Source organism: Apus apus, chromosome 4, assembly GCF_020740795.1.
Source record: "Apus apus isolate bApuApu2 chromosome 4, bApuApu2.pri.cur, whole genome shotgun sequence".
NCBI classification, from domain to species: Eukaryota; Metazoa; Chordata; class Aves; order Apodiformes; family Apodidae; genus Apus; species Apus apus.
The window spans coordinates 55,680,070-55,700,817 of record NC_067285.1 but is presented as its reverse complement, the minus strand read 5'-3'; the positions used below and the strand labels follow the sequence as shown (position 1 = coordinate 55,700,817).

At 38.0% G+C, this 20,748-nt stretch overlaps 1 protein-coding gene across 8 annotated transcripts in view; it reads right to left on the bottom strand.

The window, feature by feature from the left end:
- Positions 1-20,748, bottom strand: part of GAB1 (GRB2 associated binding protein 1) — a 94,719-nt gene that overhangs the window by 11,999 nt on the left and 61,972 nt on the right. For 3 of the 8 annotated variants that reach the window (XM_051617226.1, XM_051617228.1, XM_051617230.1), the window contains exons 3-7: positions 16,323-16,536; positions 13,001-13,084; positions 9,386-9,990; positions 7,196-7,281; positions 6,682-6,985 (exon numbers count right to left, since the gene is read on the bottom strand). In XM_051617226.1, coding sequence (XP_051473186.1) covers positions 6,682-6,985; positions 7,196-7,281; positions 9,386-9,990; positions 13,001-13,084; positions 16,323-16,536 — 1,293 coding nt within the window. The remainder of the gene's footprint in view (positions 1-6,681; positions 6,986-7,195; positions 7,282-9,385; positions 9,991-13,000; positions 13,085-16,322; positions 16,537-20,748) is intronic. The other 5 variants (XM_051617227.1, XM_051617231.1, XM_051617229.1 and 2 more) reach the window with 3 other exon arrangements.

The following is a 20,748-nucleotide window of genomic DNA, read 5'->3' as shown; positions in this document are numbered from 1 at the left end:
TAGAGTGCACTCAGATGGCATGAATTCTGCTCCTGGCATTTTGGTGTGTGTCAATGCTGCCTTTGTCTGGGAAGTGATCAGGAGAAGAGAACATTTCACATGTTTGATTTTATTTCAAGTAACGATTTAAACTGAAAAACCTTTTTGGTTTTTCCATCAGCTGATGTATTCTCTCTTTTTGTTTTCCATAGAAACACTTGGAACACAATGTTGGGGGGAAAACAAGCGGTCCCGCTGCAACAAATTCCTGCTTCAAGAGTAGGTGGCTCCTAACATTTTCAGTTGTGAAGATGTAAGCCACTCACTGAAGAGCCTCACTTGTTTTCAGGCTATTGCCTTGAAGCAGTACAACTGAACAAGATTCCTGTTAAGAAGGCTTATTTTCTGACTGGCTGCTTGCTCCATGGCTCACTAGCAAAGGATTTTACATCAGGAAATTGCAAACATCCTCACAAAAGAGGCCAACACACTATTTAAATACCAGCTGTTTCGGGCTTAAAATTTTAAGGTAAATCTACTAATGTAACATAAAACTTAAGAAATGTGTGATCTGTTAATGCTGTTTCCTGGACAACAGGACTAATCCTCATGAGATAAGGTGATCAGACGTATGAATGCTACAGGAGTGCTTTACTTGGAATATGAAGTTAAACTGGGAGATGCTTATGAGTAGTCATGGCAAAGATACAGCAACATTTTTATAAGCAATCCACATATTTGTGGTTTAACCACACAAATTATACCTTGTGACATCCTAAATGAGAAAAATCTATAAGGAAACAAACATATTTATTTTTTTTAACATTTTAAAACCAATTGCAAGTCCAAGCTCCATGAAATCTTTTTTTCCTCTCCCTCTGTTCATTTTGCTTGCTTGTTTGTTTGTTTGTTCTTGAGGTGCAGCTTGGTATTTTGATGGCATGAAGTGTGGTAAAGTCTCACTGTGTCTAAATCCTAGTTTGTCACTTGCTAGGTTGAAAATTACCAGAGCCAAGCAGCACCCCCTTTCAAAGGTAACCACGTGGACTGAAGTTGCAGAAGCATATCAGACTAAATGCTGACATGTTTTTGTTAAAAGAAGCTTTTTGTAAAAAGAATAACGGTGAAAATGCACTACACAAGCTATTGGTTATTTTAGCCATCAGCAAAATTATCTGTGCAGTCCAACTCAAAACTAGGATTGAAAATCTTGTTTAAAATACTCTGGAGAGTAATTAATCTCTAACAATATTTGGACAAATACAATTGCTATTCAACACAAATTAAGCCAAGACCAGTACCATGTTGTAAGGCTGGGAATCCCAAGTTCTTTACTACCTCCATTAGCAAACACCTTAGTGATCCTGAGTGCATCATTCTTATCACAGCTTCCCATGACCCTGATCTAGGATGTGTTAAACTGAACTGTCTTGAGTGTTTTATAAGTGCTAGGATTAAAAACATTACAAAAATGTTACACCACATTCAAATGAATGAGATTTAACTTTTGATTTTCATTCCATCATGTTAATGAATTGTTAATTGAGTTATATGTTCTGGTTCATATATTTCTTTTCAGAAACTTAAAAAAACCCCTCACTTTAAGACATGCTCAGAAAAAAGAATTTATCAATTTACAGTAAGTAGGGCATCATATCAAGACTTCGAAGAACTAAACACCACCATCACCAATTCCACCATTGACTTAACTATTTGATGCAGACATTGAAAAAATATGTTTTGCTTTAAGATCACAAACCCCAACCCCCTACCCCTGGAAATAAATCATGGAGCAGAAGGGTGTCATTATCCTTCTCAGAGGCTCACAGACACCTGCATCTCAAATGCTGCATCACTCAAATGCTGCCTCCTGACCTACAAAAACCAATTCGCACCCTACCCCTTTTATCATAGACTATGTACTTTCCTTGATCTCGGACTTACATCACGTTTGTACTGAAGATAAAGACTGTCTAGACTCACAGACCTCTGTCAGGCCTTAAAAACCTTCTTCTGCACTGCCAGCACAGTCACCCGGGACCTGCCTTGCTGCGTGAAGCAGTTCCCTGTGGAGCAGCAAAAGGTTCACTACAGCCCTGCAAGCTGTCAGCAGGACAGAGATCACAGGATCCACTACCTCGTGTCACAACCCTTTTCAGATAGTTTGAATAGCCCCAGAAAGAGTACAAGGTGGAACAGAAGAGAACCCCGCTGTTCTTTGCTGCCTTAGCTGTCTAGGGTATCTTCACCTCACTCCATTCTGGCACTTGTAATTCTACTGCTTCTTCTTGGGTAAATGGTATTTTGAGGAAGGAATATGGGACTAACGAAACAAATGTCACATAATCACTCTGGCAGAACCAGTCACAATCTTTTAACAATAGAGCGAATACAACCCAACTACATGGATGGAGGAAATATTCCTTCTGCTTGAAGCCTTTTGCTAGCAACAATGCTTCCAGTTTAGCACCATAACTACATGCAAGCTAAAGCAGCCAAAAAGCAAAAATACAAAATCAATATAGACAATGGTTCTTTATAATAAAATAAACAGCACTCTGGAAAAAAAAAATAATAAATATTGTTGTCATTCAATTACAGATGAATGCAGAAAAGCACCTGACCAAATGCTTTCCATTTTGTCCCAAGGAATATATCACCTACCTTTTGGTATGCTTCTCTAAAGAAATAGTAAAGCATTTTGATTCAAGTTATTGGGGTAGGAAGCCAACACCATGTTTTGAAATTACTTTCAAGACTTCCAGGAAGTACTGGAAGCTCCCCACATTAGCATAAGCAGCTGTGAGCTAGAACAATAAAACTACATGAAAATGTAGTGTAATCTCAAGGCTATATATATTTATTCTATTTTGTTAATTTTTAAGCCCATTTTCTAAGACTAACCTCTTCTAGGAACTGGTGGAAAAAGTCACAGGGTATCTCACAGCTCACCATGGCTCCTGGCCGAAGCTGCTCCTACAGGTGGGAAGACTGATGAGCCTCAGGCTCTCAAAGCAGGGGTGCACAAGTGTCCTTCTCAGAAGACTGTGCTCATACATTAGTGAGTTTTAGACCTATTTATCACCTACATTTAGTTTATGCGTGTTACTGATTTTTCATAACTAAGTCCTCTATCACAGCTGCTACCTCTATATAACTGTACCTATTCTTAAATATTTGGAGAGTAAATTATCCACAATATTAGGTGCTTATATCAGAGCTGTGAAGACACCCACACCATAGTCATGCTGCTGATGCCAGATCCTTGGTGTTTGCCACATTATTCTTCAAAGACAGCAGAACTGGAAGCAACTGAGTATGTGTTTCATCTCTGATTTACAAAATAGAAACAGCAGAGGAGAGAGCAGGCTTTATGCAACAGAATGGCCACTGCCATCACCAAGTTATCCATTTTCTACCCATGTCAAACTATATGGCCTGTAAGCAGTAAGTCTTTAAACCAAAGAAAAATAAATTACATGCTAAGCATATACATCTGACAACAAAAAGCAGTCCATTCTTTCTTTACATGCTAATTCCACTGCATTATTTCCTTGTCAAATGCATTTTTAGCATTGAACATAACAAACTTCCATGGCCCACACAAAAACATCACTCAGCTGGAGCTAATGCTCACATGACAGGTGATGGTGTTATTTCCCAGTAACAAGGAGACCTACCAAAAAGGAACTGTTACTTGGAGGCAGTGTAAACACTATTTTTGCAGCAATCTGTACCTAAAAAGATACAGCAGCTATTTCAAACAGAATGTGAGATGGCCGCTCATATACCTGGAGGCCTTATCACTGACACACCTGATGTCTGCAGTAATAGAATCTTTTACAGAAGCAGCAGTGGTCTTCAACAGAAATTCTTGAACCAATGGTATGTGAATAAATAAATAAATAAAATTAAAGGAGCAATACCCAGAAGGTAACTATTTTACATACAATTTCCTTCCTTTTATGTCTGCATACCAGCCAACTTGATAGTTCCTATGTGCTACTTTGTAGCAGAAGACCAAGAAACTACCTGACAATAGAAGTTGCTACAGGAACTTGAAAGCTGGGAAAGCAACATAGTAGAATCTAAAAGCACACACTTGTTTTAATTACGTAAGAGTCCACTGAAACAAGAGGTTTATCCTCTTTTAATTCAAAAGAAACTGCAGTTTATTTTCCCAAATGTATTTCTGGAAGGAGTTATTTGCATGGAGAACTCTACTGAAATGGTAATATTTTACCATCCTAATGTGTCATAAAATCTGCTTTTCACAGGAACGAAAGGCTCATAGTACCACACGATCAAATTTGAGTGAGCCAGTGTGTGTGTGTTACTAAGATAAAACCCACAGTCATAAATCAGAATTACTGCCTTTTGTTGTAGCTCAAGATCTTCAATAAGTTTATTCAGCCCTTAAACATTGACTATATAATACTTACTTTTAGGGATAGTTTTACTTTGAAAATACTTTACCTTCTAAATCATACTGAATAATCATATTTTACAGCTGTAACAGCTTCTGCCAGTCTACAGGCAAAAAAATACAACCAGTCACCCTGCACTCATTCAAGGTATGCTAGTACATCTAAAAATCTTTTCCCTAACATTAACTAGGTCTTTCTATCTGCAAGGCATTTGAGGACAGGAGCAAAGCAGGTGTCTTATACACCACTTTTATAATGCAGAACACTAATTCAGTTGCAAGAAAAGAGATGCAAGAGCAGTGATGCTGCCCCAGCACACATCTGTGTGACTGCTTTGGGCTGCCAACAGCAAAAGAAGCTTTTCAACATAGAAATGTACTGCTTTTGAAGGCTCAACATTTTATCAGTTAATACACAAACTGGCCAGTCAGGGAAAATATTTTAAGGCAGTTCCCTGTTTATTCTGAGGATATTTTCCAGTATCAGCTTTCATCAATCTGTTACGATCCAGTATTTCTTAAGAACTAAACAAAACTACTGCCTGGTAACGCGGAAAACAATTAGACACAAGCAGAGAGCTGAGGTCTTGAAAAAGGCCATTCCTTGTTTTTTGAAGATAGACAATCCAAATGAGACATGGTACTTTGCATTTCACACTGAGATAATCTTATCATAACGATATTAGCTAATTCACTTAATTACAAACTGTTTTCACTTAGTGGAAAAAATATTAAAGGTTTAATTAGTGAGTATTTTGAATCCTCTGAATATTTGCCGTTGAGTTTTCTCCAAAATTAACTCAGCCATTTTCAGTATAAATACTGACATTTCAAGCCCGTAATTTTAAAAAGAAGAGTTACTTGAATACAAAATAGTGCAGACATTTGAACAAATGTTCTTCAGTTAACAGTTCTACAAGAAAGTTAAGTATCTTCATTGTAAAACTGCATAATAGGGAAATAAGTTCCTGAAGCATTTACTTGCATTTCTGATAAACTGGCTAATAAACCACTACAGATTAATTGGAAAGTCTAAGCTATTTATTAGTGATTCTCTGTACAAGTATCTCTTACAGACGCATCACAACAGAATCTTCTTAGTTTCTTAAGAACACCGGTCACTCAAATAATCCTTATTTTAAGGGAAAGTAAACCCAGTATGCACCAGATTCAAGAGATAAATTTTTTAAGACAGCTTTGAAGGGTCGAAAATTTGGGGGTTTTCCAATTTTATCATTAACGTTGCTGCAGCTTCCTCAGATTCATAACAGTTATCTTCCGTATACACAGCAGTTGAAAATATTTCCATATAAAGCTAATTTTCCTTTTGCTTTATGACTTTGTTTAATTTACCACACTCCATGAAGGCAAGGAAATTTCCACCTACTACCATTTATACAAATTTCAACATAAGCATGGCATCCAGCTCCTGTTTTAAAGCAAATTTAACTTAAGAGCTGGCTTGAATTAGCAGTTCCCTCCTCCCATTTGGATCCCAAGGAATACATACGGCAACCTCACAACCCAAATGTTAAACATCTTCCTGTGACTGCCCCATGGGGTCAATAACAGAAGTATTAAGCAGCTCCTACATCAAGTGATTTTTTCCTTGCTTTTACAGACTGAAATGAGGACTTAACTTCACCTACTTAGTAGTAAACATTATTTCTTCACTCTATTTTTTCCTTCATTTGAACACATTCCTAAGAAGTATTCCATTTAAGAATTTGTAAGACCATTGCATACTTTGAGTAGTACTAAAAAGCAGCACAATATACAACTCTTTCTTGTTGTAACCATTAATTCCTTTTAACAATGTTTACATCAATGGCAATTACCTAAAATAGTTAACTAAGTTATTTATGTTTACTTTATACAATGCAAGCACTCACTGATCCTGTACCAAGCCCTCTTAATGCTACAGATTTGTGTTCTATCCAATGCCTTATATGCTCCCCCTCCATCATAATTCAGCTAGGTGTCTTCTATGTGTAAGGACTAAAACTCACACTTCTGAGTGTTAGCAACTTTGTCGAATTTTTTCAATAGTAATGACAGTAATAAAAATGAACCTATGCTTGTATTTTATGGTTACTGTAATGTTTCAATATGGTTAAAAATAATCCTACAATTCCCTTACGTTATGGTTATCCAAAGGATAGAAGTTATTTTGTTAAAATTGCTAAAAATAAGGTCATTTTCCACCAATCTAGTTGGGAGAGCTATGTTACTTTTTTAGACAATAAAAATAAAATTCTACTGGACATCTTCCTCACCTTTTCTGTCTGGTTTGAGGTTCCGATCCACTGGCGGTGGCTCACATTCTGCAACAGGTACTGACCGTCTGGGAGGGGTCTTTGGACTGGACCTGAAACCCATGTGAGCAGGAGGAGGGACTTGCTTTCCAAATAACGGAAAATCAAATGTGCCTGGTGTCATTGGTACATAGTTTGTTTCCTGGATGGGTTCAGTAAAGCTGCTGGAATGCTGTCGTGGAGGAGAGTTGGGATTCATTGGGACATAGTTTTCATCTAGTTCTTCACTTGAAACACTTCCCACTGTCAACATGCTTCTGGTTTTCTAGAATTAACATATATTTCCTTTAACAAAATAAGTTATGCAATCAGCTATGAATCATTTGAGATTTTTTTATCCTAATCTACTCAGATTTATATATTCTACTGAAACTGAAAAAAATCACAAACACCACACAGCTTGCTTTTTTACACGGGAACAAACAGCATTCAAACACTGCCGCTGTTGCCTCCCATCAGATCAAGTCATACTTACAAAGTGGTTATGGAAGCCCTCCAATGAATTAGATCTGTCACTCGGAAACGTTCGTGGAATATCATAACAGTCTTGAGAACTAATTTCTAAAGAAACAAGAAGAGAAATCGGCTATTTATCATCCCTGTTCCTGTTACTTGGCACCAGGCATCCCAAGGCTGTTGTTATTTACTGTCTGCTTCTGAGAGCATAGAAACAGACCTCCTGAAGCTGTGGCCCACAGATTTTATCTATATACTAGAGAGCACTGTGTTCACAAACAAACTTAGTACTGATCAGTGACAACTTGATCCTCTTAGAGTGGCATTTTTCCCTAGCAAGAAAAAACAATTTTTCCTTCTAAAGAAACAGCAAAGTCTTCCTTTCAAATAGGCAGGCGTAAGCATTTAGTGTGAGAGTAGGTTTTGAAATACCGGGACCTCACAAAAAACCTATTCTAAAGTAAACAAACAACATATGTAATTCTGGGTCTGGAGAAAGGTTTCCTGAGTGAGCACCATTCCCTTGGACAGTGCTGATTCAATGGGATTCAATCTGTTGCAGGAACAGTGAATCCCTGCTCTCAGCTCCCCAGTGCTATCTCCAGGGGCTTTCAGTTTGAAACAACTGCTACAGAACCAAAGTGCTCTCCAGTATCAGAGTCGTAGCTTTTGGCAATCCACATTAAGAAGGTCCTCAGCATTATGGTTGCTTCTCTGATGGACAGAGGTGTCTGGAAGACATCTGCTTCTCAAGTCCCAGGCCCTGCTCACCCATGCAGGTGACAGGCTGCCTCATCCTGCAACAGGCATGCCCCTCCTCCTGGTGCAAAGACAGAAACTGTGGGTAAATTCTAGGTTTTATCCCTGCCTTCCCTTGAAAAAAGATCACATGTTTTTTGGAGATTCCCATCTTGGGAAAAATAAATGCCTCTGCTATTAAGCAGTAAGTTATTTTCAGAAAGGCTACTTTTTCTGAGACTTTTTTTTTAGTGTAGGAGTACTCATAAACTTAGGAATAGGAGAGAAGCAAAGCAAACAAGGGTCATTTTAAAACTCTAACAACCACCAGTAATGTTACACTTAGCCTACAAAATTAAGGACAAACAGAATAATACTGAGTGCCTGTATCACATCCAGTCTGTATATTGCCTCTGCTAAAAGATCTGTCCCTGTCCCCTACCTCATTTCAGCCTCCCACCCCATACCTAGCACAACTCAAAGAGTTGTCCTTTAGATTCCCCTCTAACACTAGCATCAACTCTAACCAGTTTAAAATTTCACTTTAAAAAAAACACTGTAAGGCCCACCTGCCTCAGGAGCCTGAAAAAATATGCAACTCTCACCCCAAGAGTGGTTAAGACTAGGACAACTGCTCTCTGTAACAATAAATATCAGCTTCCCCCAATCTCTACCTCTTGCTGCATTTCTTGAGTTTAAATCTGAGAGAATAAGAACAGGAAGAAAAAAAAACAAAACACCCTAGAAAAAACCAAGTTCCTTAAGTAAAAGTAGCTCCACCAGATTTCCTACAACCCAAATATATACTCACCTGCTAAAGGAAGAACAGTAAGAAATACACACTAGCTCATCTGGAATACCAAGATATAGGTGACTATAAGGAACAACTTCATTTTTACTTTAAAACTGCAGTATGCATATCTACCACTAGGAGAGGAATTAAGGTCGGTGGCAACGGTCACCAGGTCAGGGTTGATCTCAAAGCCCTGGGTATACACTAAGTCCCACTGACCTTCAAGAAACGCTCTCAGCTTCTGCGGGTTTGGACCACTGTTCACTAACCTTACCTGGGTCGCTCTGTAAGACTGTTATCGGCAATATGGAACTCAGCTATGTGAGATGATTAGTTCTTCACTGCTGCTCTCTTCTAAAGATGAGTAACAGTATAAATATGTTTATGTCTTCAAATATTTTTAGCTGAGACCGAATACCACAGTGCAATATACATCTCCTACTGAAGATCTGTGCCTTGCTGTTTTGATGGTTTCCTTTAATCTCTTTTTCTCCTTTCTACATATTTTAAGCATTTCAAGCACTGAGCTTTGTGAAGGGCTACGCACTTGTTTTTAAAGGCTAGAAATGCCCTCATCATTCAGCCCATTCATATCATTCATATCACATCATTCATCACGAAGTTACATCAATTAACATGAAAATTCTGGAAGAGCCAGATAAAATGTGGAATACTGACCTTTGCGAAAGATATTCAAATCTACAGTTGAAATGGTATTACTGCGAGAGGGTGGCATTCCTGCTGTAGGGATGCAGTAACTACTGTCAGTGTCTGAAGCAGTGCGACTAAAGCTACATGTTTCCACAGGAGATCGATCTGCAGCGTGGTGAGGTTTTGGTGGCCGAGGTGGAGGAATATCTGGAATAGTCTCCAGTTTTGAAGTCTGAGACAACGTTCCCTCTGGAAAAGTTCGTGGAATCTGGTAAGTACCTCCAGGTGTGGGGGGAATGTCATAGCTAATGGAGATGTGTCTTATCTGTGTGTCTAATGAAGATGTTGCTGATGGGGTATTGAAAACATGTTGCTCTCCTTCTGCATCAGTCCCAGATGGAGACACTGCCTTCGGTAAAACATCCTGTGAGTAACTCCTAGGCAGGTTATAAAGGCTGCAGTCTGCCAGTGTCAGTCCACTGCGAGAAGGTGGGGAGTCATAGGCACCTTGCTGCTGAAAAAAGCCGTTCACAGCGTGCTTGCTCGCTGTCGGAGCAGGATTTTTGTGGGAGGGCACGTTATCATTGCAGTCTGTTTCAGAAGAGCTGGATTTTGCCGAGTCAGCATGAGATCTACACATAAGATTGTAAGATAAAAATGTTGATGAACACACAAAGAAAAACAAACATTAAAAATAATAAACATAATATTTAAAATGTAAACAACTAAAAAGTCTATCAGTCTCTTCCAATTTTTTTTGTTGTTAAAATGAAGTGCAGGAACTCAATTATTAAACAAACAGTAGAAGGATCCTAAATAACTACATACATACAAATCCATGCATGTGAAACAGAAAACAAAAGTGTTTAGCAGCAGCTAAACAAATTGGTGTTTCATAAAGTAGTTGATTTCCAAGAAGCCAATCTGGAGCAGAGTTTGTCTGGGAACAGGGTGATTTTTTAATTTTATTTTTTTTTTAACTCATGCTGCAAACTAGGAGCACCATTAAAGGTAAAAATAACACACTCAATAGTTCTAATCAGTATGAAAAAGGCGTTAGAAGAAAAACTACAACTGCTTGTAGCACCCTTAAGTGCATGCCTGAAGTTATCTTTTGATCATATACAACTGGTTCAAAATAAATAAAGGAGAGAGAAGAAGAACAGATAAGAGCAGAAAGAGGAGGAAGACAGCATCTTTGTCAGGGGGGGAGGGCACCAAACAAACATAGGACATATGCGCAACAAAGTGCTTCTGTCTTAAATGCAAACTAAGGAAGTGGTGTTAGACAGAACTTCACAGTAGTTTACCTTCTGTTTCTTGGAAATTCCATCTTTTATGAGAATTGCAGTCATTAATACTGGCACAAACCAGTTCCAGTAAACTTACATGGAAAATAAAGTTGCAATTCAAACACATTGCAACATCTTTTCTTTTTTTTTTAACCTCCCCAGTTACCTTGCTCCAGGCAGAGAAATTCTGTTATCAGTCGGACTCCTTTCTTAGATGAACATTAAGACAGTGGCAAAATACTAACACAGGTGGAGTTAATGCGGTCCATACACTTTTTGATCAATCATACCATTATATTTCCTATTTTCATTACCCCAGTACCACACCATTGTGTTAATTTATACATATGTATGTACATACTTTAGCATGTGTGTGTATCAATGAGCAGTTGATATACTACTCTTACTAAGCTCTACTAAGCAATTGCATCATACTGTTTACAAAACTTCTAAGGAATAAAATACTTAAAAATCAACAGCATGAATGCCCTTTATTTTAAGAGGTGCTCTGCTTCAAAGTCATCACAACCTAAAATTATTACTCAAGTTTCAATTTATTGGTAAGACCGCACAGAACTTTCTTTCTTAAGGGACAGCTGGATTTATCTCCCAGGGTTCTGGTAACCTGAGAAGAAAGTAACCCAGTTTAGCTATCCATTTAGGTTTCCTCTGCAGTCCCTGAAGAAATGGAGACTGTGTGAAACATAATCCGTTTGTCTTAGATACCCATCTAAACCCCATGAATCACTCCCAAAGTGCCTCTCTGCCAGCTATCGAGGGAACCAACGTGACTAGCTTAGACTGGCACCTGCAGTCAAGAAAAATATCACTCACCTAACCAACTGTTTATTGTTCTGTTCAACAGCAGACATACAATCTTCCATCAGTCTGAGCAGCTTATGAGAGGTCTTCTCTGGCTTTAAATGTGTCACCTTTTTCTATTAGCTTGCTTTTAGGGGGGGGGTTAATAGGAAAAGTACACTGATTTTACTCTAGTTACTGTTTTAAACCTAGATTTAAGTTCTGTCTCACAAATTTGGATTAGTTTCTAGGTGACTCTAAATATTAATCTGCATTTAGTTTAACAGACCCCGCAAAGATGATGATAAAATTCTCATTAAGTATTTCTCCTTAACACAAACAAGGAAGTGAAACTTCCTATATTCCTTCAGATGCTGAGCATCAAAAGCCTATCTCTTTTTGCTAACAGTTCACTTGCCTCAGAGCTCCAAAAATTCACTAATGAACCACTGGAAGTGTAACACACTTGCAAAAAATGGAGTACATAGGACTGAAGGAACTACATGAGGTTAAAGAGTACATAATGAATTGTGAACATACTGTGTGACTCTTAACACTCTGAGCTGAGCCCCTGCTGCAGCCCTTGATCTCTAATAAAAAAACTAATTCAAGAGCTCCTCACTTTCTAGACATATTCTTCTAGTCCTGTGCTATTCACTCAGATCAAAGTCCCAGTAAAAGTCACATGTTTTACACAAGCAAGTATGGCAAGGATTGTTATCTGGTTTTTATATGCTATAAAAATAAAGTGGGCAGTTTAGAGAAGTTGGACACTGACAATCAACTGTAGAACCACAATTGTTAGTTCTAGTTCACTATGACATATTTTAAAATGAAAAAAATTCTAAAACAAGAGAAATAAAATATAAACACTATATCTTATGAAAACATGCAAGAGTATCTAACCAAAGCTTAAAATGCAACAATAGCACATGTATCATATGTGAGCAACAAATGCTATAATTTTTAAATTCAGAAGTTTTTCTGGGTCTAAGTGAATGCTGCTGCTTCTTCTGTCTTGACCACAAGCACTTGTGAAAACAGAAGACTTTCAAAAACCATGACATGAGGCAACCAGGCCTGTCATTTCCTTAGCTGATGGCAACAACCTCCATTTTTCAATATAAGAGGGCATTTCTTATTTATTTCATGTTTTTAAAAGTAATCTTTTGGAATCAACTGCTTAGTATTTTGAAATAGTTTTCAAAATATTAATGGATTGTAACCTATCTGATTTTGCAGACCAAAAGTTGGAAAAGAGTCTGAAACATGGGTCAAGAAAGCATTTATGCCAAAATGAAGTTTAACTAGTTGTCAAAAATCACTGTTAACCACTGATCCTGATGGAGAACACTACATACAATTTTGAAAATCTACAATACATAGCCCTATTTCCAGCAAATGGAAGCCAAAGTTAGGCAGTTTTTCTGTTAAAAATTCATAGAACACCATGCAAGACTCATCTCAAACAAACAGTATTTCCAGGCAAGTTAATGGCTCTGTGATTAATTTCTCACACACTTTCCAAGAATGGCTACTGTTCACTCACTGCAGTGGAATCTTTTTACTTTCAAAATCTTCTAAAAGCAGGTATTCCTGCCCTTCTTCCGAGAGAAAGGGTGACCCTTGGCTGCTTCATAAACATAGGAAAAATGAGGAAGAGATAATTTAGTATTTCAATATACCTCTTAAATGAGTTAGAACAATAGGAGTTTTGGAAACAGGCTTTGGCTGCATTTTCTTATTTAGTATCCAAATACAAACCTTAACATCTCACTAAATGCTGTAGGGGAACAATGCTCTTTCTCAAGTCAACAGTGATCACAGTATAAAACTATTTTAGACAAAATTCAGCATGATTACCACAGCTCCAAGTGCTGCATCCAAGATGTTCTCACAACAGTACCTGGTGCATTGCATGACACCAGAGTGAAGCATTTCAAAATTATTTGCTAGTTCTGAAATATTACAGTTCTTTAATTTCAAAGAGACAGCTCAGATACTTCCTCTGTTTCACAGTTACCTGTCTCACATGGATAAAAACCCCAAAGCCTTGAAATAAAATTCAGTGGTTCCCAGATTATCTAAGAAGTCTAAAGGGAAAATGTCACAGAATTATATAATCCATTCAAGTAACAATAACTGCCTATTTAATTACATCAATTAAGCTTTCAATTAAGCTTTGCAGTTCACACTAAGGAAAAAAGGTTTTATGAAATATGCAGATAAATTTATGCAGCCATTTTATGTTTTTTTTCTTCACCTGTAAGGATCAGGGTAGTGCACAGAGTGCCCTCTAACTGATCATCGTAGTAACATGCTACACAGACACACAGAACTGGAATTCCACTGGACATGTCTATATCCTCTCTCTCCAGCTCAAATCCAGTGGAATACCTACTACACTAAACATGAAACATAAGTAGCCCTTTCAAGGTGGAACTGAAACTCCAGCATAACTATTATTGTGAATTTTCATTATTACAGCCTTCTGAATAAAAGGACACAGCTCTTTAGAGAGCTTAGCTACAAATAATACACTAAGCCTATATAATTCTAAGTAATCACAATGTCAATGTTTCACTGTCTTCAAATAGTCCTATAAAAAACACAATTTATTTAAACAGTCTCTACACTTCCAAAGACTGTTCAGTTCTTTCTCAGTTCCTTTGGCATTTTGTCTCCATTGGCCCTTCTGCCTTCCCCAATCCCCAAACACCTTCTCTCCTATGTCACCAGTGTCTTCCTCAAGAAATTTTGCAGGCTACTCATGGACTCTATACTTTGCTGAATTTGTGTCCCCTTTTTATAGACTCCTCAGACTTTACTCCCTCTACTTCATAACTACATTAGTCAGGTCAGAAGGTTAATTAAACATCCCCACCCGGATAATTTCTTAAAAAAAACCCAAACAAACCACTTCATGTGGTGGTGTCAGAAACCCACTCTGTGCCCAACCCTCACAGAGGCCAATAGGCACACAGTCACATTTCTGATGAGCTAGGGTGCTGAAACCAAAAGTGACTATTTTTCTGCCAAGCCATGCTGGAAATAATACCACACTTTTTGGTAACTTTTGGCAGGAACAGCGATATACCTCTGGCATCATCAGCTTCTAAACATCACTAAACACTGAAACCTTTAACACTGGGAAAGCAGACAATGGGTTTCCCCTTCTCTTGCAGGGGGCTTTGCTGTCCATAACCTGCACATTCCATACTCTGGGGGAACTGTAGGTTCATTACTCCATTTTAAAACAAAGATTGTAAAGGGTGGATACTTTTCTACCCTTAGTAAATGGAGCAGGAAACTCCTCAGGCACAACAGAGCAAGATAAAAATGCCAAGGGAGCGGAGAGCACATGGCACAGGTAAAACTGGCAGAGCATCAAGGTGTTGATGAAGGCACTGCCACTAAAAGGTATGGCCCTAAGGGAGTATGTGAAATACTCATGAAAACACTTTCAAAGCAAGCTTTCCTCAGCCTTCCATGTACTACTCTGCAATCACAAAAAGACGTTTTGTTTATTTTCCTGGAAATAACCCAGCAAATTTTGTTTTCAACTACTGCAGAAAAGAAGCTCACCAGAGAGATTTATAAGGTTCTCCCACAGAATATTCAAGGTTGGAAGGGACTTCTGGAGATTATCTAGTCCAGCTCTTCCAGTACCTCTAAGCAAAGCCAACTTCAAAGTCAGGTGCGGCTCCTTAGGAGCTTGTCCAGTCAAGTTTGTTTGTGGTTGGTTTTTTTTGTTGTTCTTTTTGGTTTTTTTCGTTTGGTTGGTTTTTGTTTGTTTGTTTGTCATTGTTTTGGGTTTTTTTGTGGTTTTTGCTTGTTTGGTTTTTGTTTGTGTCTTTTTTGTTGGTGTTTTTTGTATTTGCTTGTTTGTTGGAGGAGTTTTTTTTGTTTGTTTGGTGGTGGTTTTTTTATATCTCAGAGGACAGAGATTTCAAGTCTCTGTACAGCCTGCTCCAGGGATGGCCACCATGATCCAGCCTGAAAAACCATAGTGATAGTTCCCAGGTAGCTACTATAAATATCATAACCTCCTATGCAGCAGGTGCTGTACAAATATTTCAGTTATTAGTAGCAGTTGGATAAATCAATATACACTTAATTCAGTAGAAGTTCTCAATTCTTTACTTAAAATTTCCTATTGCACACTTGTCTGGAAAACTGACCATGTGGGTACTCCTTTTTCAGTGAGGAATAAGGCTTATTTGAGCTTGTTTTTAAAATATCCATTATTTGGAAATGATTAAAATTCAGGATACAGAAACTGAGTGGTTTAAGTCTCCTGCATTCTTAGTTATCATAACATAATAATCTTTTGCACTTGCTTAAGAGTCTCAGCCATGTTATTAACAGTCAACAAATACCATTCATGGATTGCTGTATTCAGTGATGTGGCAACCTGGCAGGTAATAATAAATATCAGCACAGTTTAGTGAATCCCTCCCATGAAAGCTTTAACTGGCACAACTGGGGCATCAAATACCAGAACAGAGAAAGACTAAATTTCTCCAGCTTTTTCTAGTCCTAGACTAGCACACCAGATGGCAACTAAAGAAAGGGGATGTATGACACGGAGAAGTATCCTCAAGCTACAGTGAAATACTTGGATCACTGCATTTATCTGATACTTCATACTGGCAATTGCTGTCCATATTTTTTAAGAATGCAGTATGGGTCTAGCACTGATCAAACACTTGCTATTGGTGCAAAAAGGTCAAGCATGGAAAGAAAAGATACAGAAGTTCCAGGCAGCTTCCCCCACAGATTCTGTCAATGACTTGACAATAAAAAAGTGCTTTTAGTACAAGTGTTCTCAGCATATAATACAAATGTTATTAAGAAAAAACGACACTTACCTCGTAGGTTCAGGTTTTTTACTTTGACAGTTTATTAGCAGTAGGTAGTCTTGAGGATCTTCTTGACCAGGGAAAGACTCCAGTGGGGGGATGTTAATAAGCTGATAAGGAGGAGGTAGGGAAGATTCTGCTTGCATGGAAGGCAGTGGAGTGTTCATGGGCAAGGGTAACTCAGTAGATGGTTGTAAAGAACTGACTGGTGGCTTCACAGCATCTGCAAACATAGAAGCAAAGCATTCCTTTTACAATCAAGAAATAGTCTTAAAATACTACCAAAAATTATTAACAGAGGATAACTCAGAAGTTTATGTTAAAAATTCCAAAACCAGTGGACATAAGAACATCTGGATTTTCTTCGGTGTTTACATTTATATATAAATCTTCATAATCTGTTTTTTTGCAAACTAATCAATTTCTTCAATAGGCCTTGGAAACAAAGATTGTGCCTTATTTAATTACTTATTCAACCTGTTTTCTGGTCACAGGAAGCATAAAGATGCTGACAGCTGCAGTAAGACAGCTAAGAACGTAAGAACACAAATCTGTTGATTTAATCATTGAGCAGACAAAAACCCATGGTTTATTACTTGAGTATGGCAACCTGAGTCAGCACTTGCATTTATTAATTCCTTTTTGACCATGGTCACTTCAACATTTGAGATTAGTCACCTGTCAAAAACTGGCCTCTCTGAAAACCTACAGAAAAAACTCTACTTTTGCAATGGCAGATCCCTTCCAACTATAAAAATCATGCAGAGGTACAATAGGAACCATGTTCTACTAAGGCACTTCATTACATACCCCAACTTTTTATTTTTGTGCAATAAATGAAGTAGTTGTGGTTTGTTGTTGTCTGGTTTTGGTTGGGTTGGTTTTTTTTGGTTTTTTTTGAGGGGAGAGGAGGTGGTGTGGCTTTTTTTTTTTTAATAACCTTTAAATAACCTATAATACTTATCCACTCCCGATTCATGTATATTCTAGAGTAACTTATTTTTTTCCTTTGCAAATACATGTATCCTGACTATTAAATTATTTGGGAGACTGGAAAATATTGACACTGTCAAACATTAAGCAATCATTTAACTTTTTCATTGCTTTAATGATGCATTGACTAAGAAAAACATAATTAAGCAAATTATTCATCAATTATCAAGGCTCCCTTCTACTTGCAATTCATTGTACATTCCAATTTCACATCCCAAGAATGGATGCTGATTATTAGCATTGTTTAAATGAACCTATTATTATCCAATGCAGACCGCTTCTGTCAGGCTTATAAACCAGCTATGCACTACAAAGTAACTTCATCCAGCTTTTGATTCCCAGCACTATCCTGGGAGGAATCAGATGAGCAGACCAGAACATAGCATTCCTGCTTCCAGTTCTGTGTACACTAGGTACAAGTGACTTAGACGTAGAAATAGGAACTGCAATACTTGCTGGAACTCCCATGGAACTTACTATATAGGCTCAGAAATTAAGTCTCACCCATGTGGGTGGAAAAGGTGTATGAAAATTCCTCAACTCAACCTACCTGAAAAAGCAGGATAATCTAAAAAGATGTTTTTATAAAAGGTTGTGCCTTAAGTATCCATCAAACTAGTTTGCAGAACAAAGGCAAAACTAGATTGCACCCAGTGGTCACATACACAAAAATAAAACAGTCTATTTACTACATGCTAAAATACGAAAATATGAACAATTTTCTATTATTTAGGAACTTGAAGAGCTTGAAGGAGCCTATTTGAGGTACCTACTGATATTCTCCTAATGTTGGGGTTCAACAGCAGAAACAAAAGAGGTGCCCGAATGGACCTAGCAGGCATGTCTTTCTTGCTGCTGGAAAAGAGGCGGTAGGAGAAAGGACAAGTAGTTCTTTGTCCTGTGTCCCCCAGAACTGAGGAATGCAAGTAAATTTATGCATGAGTAAGAGCAGAGAAGAAAGGTTTTCTGCAAGATATATTATCATTCTTTGGCCACATTTACAGACAAGATCCTCAAGGCCTTCAGTGTACCACAATCCCCACCCCTGTTCCTTGTCTCTGACTAAATACGACCTTCACATCATTAGATCTGCTTGGTGCCAAGTTCACACAAGGGGAAAAAAAAGAAATCAAACAGGATGTCCCTGCAACTTCCAGGGGAGATGGGTGTGTCAATTAGACCACAGGTAGTCAGGAGAGCTCAACAGGTATACAGCATGCCTACGTGAGGCTGATGCATTTAAACAAACCATGCACTAGCATTCCCAGGAAGAGTAACAAGGCTCAAGAGTAACTTTCAAGGGAAAAATAACATCAAAAAGCTTGAAAGAGAACCAAAGTATCCATCAAGTTTGGAGAAAGAAAGAGTTACCTTCTTGGAGGAGTAAGAAAAAAAGTGTGTGTAAGAGAGAAAGAAGTTAAAGGCTCGCTATAACTTGTAACTGGTGAGAGGAGACAAGGTGGTGAAGACTACTAGGCTAAATATACTGAGTCAGATCTGTAGTCTCTGAAACCCATGAGGCCATCTCCAACAGTGGCCTGTTGCAGACAGGCCAAGCACAAGCAGTAAGGCAAGCCCTGCCACACTGCTCCAGCTTCTAGGGCTCTGCAGCTTCAGGGTACCTCAGCGCAGAGGCTGCATCCAGTCTACGATGACCAGGTTCTGACAAGTTTATCTCTGTATTTGCCCTACCCTTTTGTGTACACATTTTTTTTTAAATTTGTCCTACCCCTTTTGAGTACATTTATATTTTTGACCTCTACTACCATCCTGTAGCAGTGAACTCCACACCTTGGTATGTGTGGCATGAAAAAAACCTTTCCTTATTTTTTTTTTTTTTTTAAACCTGCTGCCTGGATGTTCCCCTTGATATTCTTCAGCTCCCATCCTCAGAGAAACAACGAACAACTGCCTCCTATTCATAATCCCCATTCCCAAATTTACACAACTTTCGTCACAGCTTTACTGAGTTGTTGTTGCTTAATTTTTCCTTGTTACAGAAGCCCTGTCATTGCAGAACTGGTTTCTCTTCACCCTCACCTTTCTTAGCTCTACTAATATCTTCCTGAGAAGGGAGGCTAACTATTGCATAAAATACACAAAAGAAGTCTGACACACACTTTATTTAAAAACACCTAACAATAATTCATTCTATTCCTGTCCTAACCATTTGCCTTTTGATTATTACAGTGTATTAAAGGTGACACTGTACAACTGTCCAGAAGGTTCATCTTGATCTCTTCCCTGAGCATGGACTTGGAGCTCATTACTGTTAATGGATTATTACGGCCACTTTCCTTCTGATGGGCTGCCTCATTTATTTTGACACAGATGCCACTTGAAAAAATCTCCAAGTCCTCCTAGAGATCTCATGTGGGGGTTTTTGTGTTGTTTGGATGGGATTTTTTTTTTTTTTTTTTCCAGTGGATAGAGCACTAAACTATTGAAATACCAACATTCTGATATAAAATTCATCCTCACACAGGCATTTTGCATGTGGTAGATAGTGTAAGCTAATGTCGGATTTAAAGAGCAACTGAATTTAGTCTGAGGCACTTCACTGCTGGGCTACTTCTTGCATCCTCTGCTCATTGAAACTATTTCAAATTTGACTATGAAAAAACCCAATGTTAACAACTTTCAACACTGAGCAAATGAATGCTGGTTGCCTATCTGTACCCACTCAAATATTTTCTTTAGCCACATATTTCAGAAGCTGATATGAAGGGAAGAGTTTCTCCTAGCAGCCAGTTATTATTTCAAAGAGTACTATCATCAACTTGCTCCACTTTGGACTAGCAGATTTTTAGGGAATGGGTCATCTGCACACCAAAGAGCAGTGTAAGTCATTTGGTTTGTTCCCAGAGCTCAGACATTCGGACTGCTTTGAAATAACTGGGAGCTGGAAAAACAAAACATCCAGAATATTTGACATGCAAATGACCATAACAAGAATCCCATTTTGTTTTTATAATTCCTGCACTCAGTACAGCTAGAACAAGCAGCTTTCTCAAAACAGGGCAGGCTTTTTATCTTTTTTCCATAGGTTTGTTGAGAGCAGTTAAAGCCATTATATTCACCAGAATTTATAATTTTTTCCTCTTAACGATTTTTGTATTTCCCTAATACAATTATCATTAATGAGTGAAAAAGAACATTTTCTGAACATAAAACAAGAAAAAGCTCCCCTCTCTTCCTTCTTAACTATGTAAAGCTTCTTTATTCCATGTGTTCCTATATCTGTGCTTTATGAACAATCTAGAACTTTTGAGTGTGGGAGCTTGCATTTAGGGTTGGTTTTGTGTTTTATTTTTTTTAATGAAAGAAAAAAGTAAATTGTTTTCTACATTATGATATACAGTCTCTTAATATTCTAATTATGTAAATACTTGAAATGTTCTCATAGTGAACAAGACACAGAAGCCTCATTACAGCAATATTT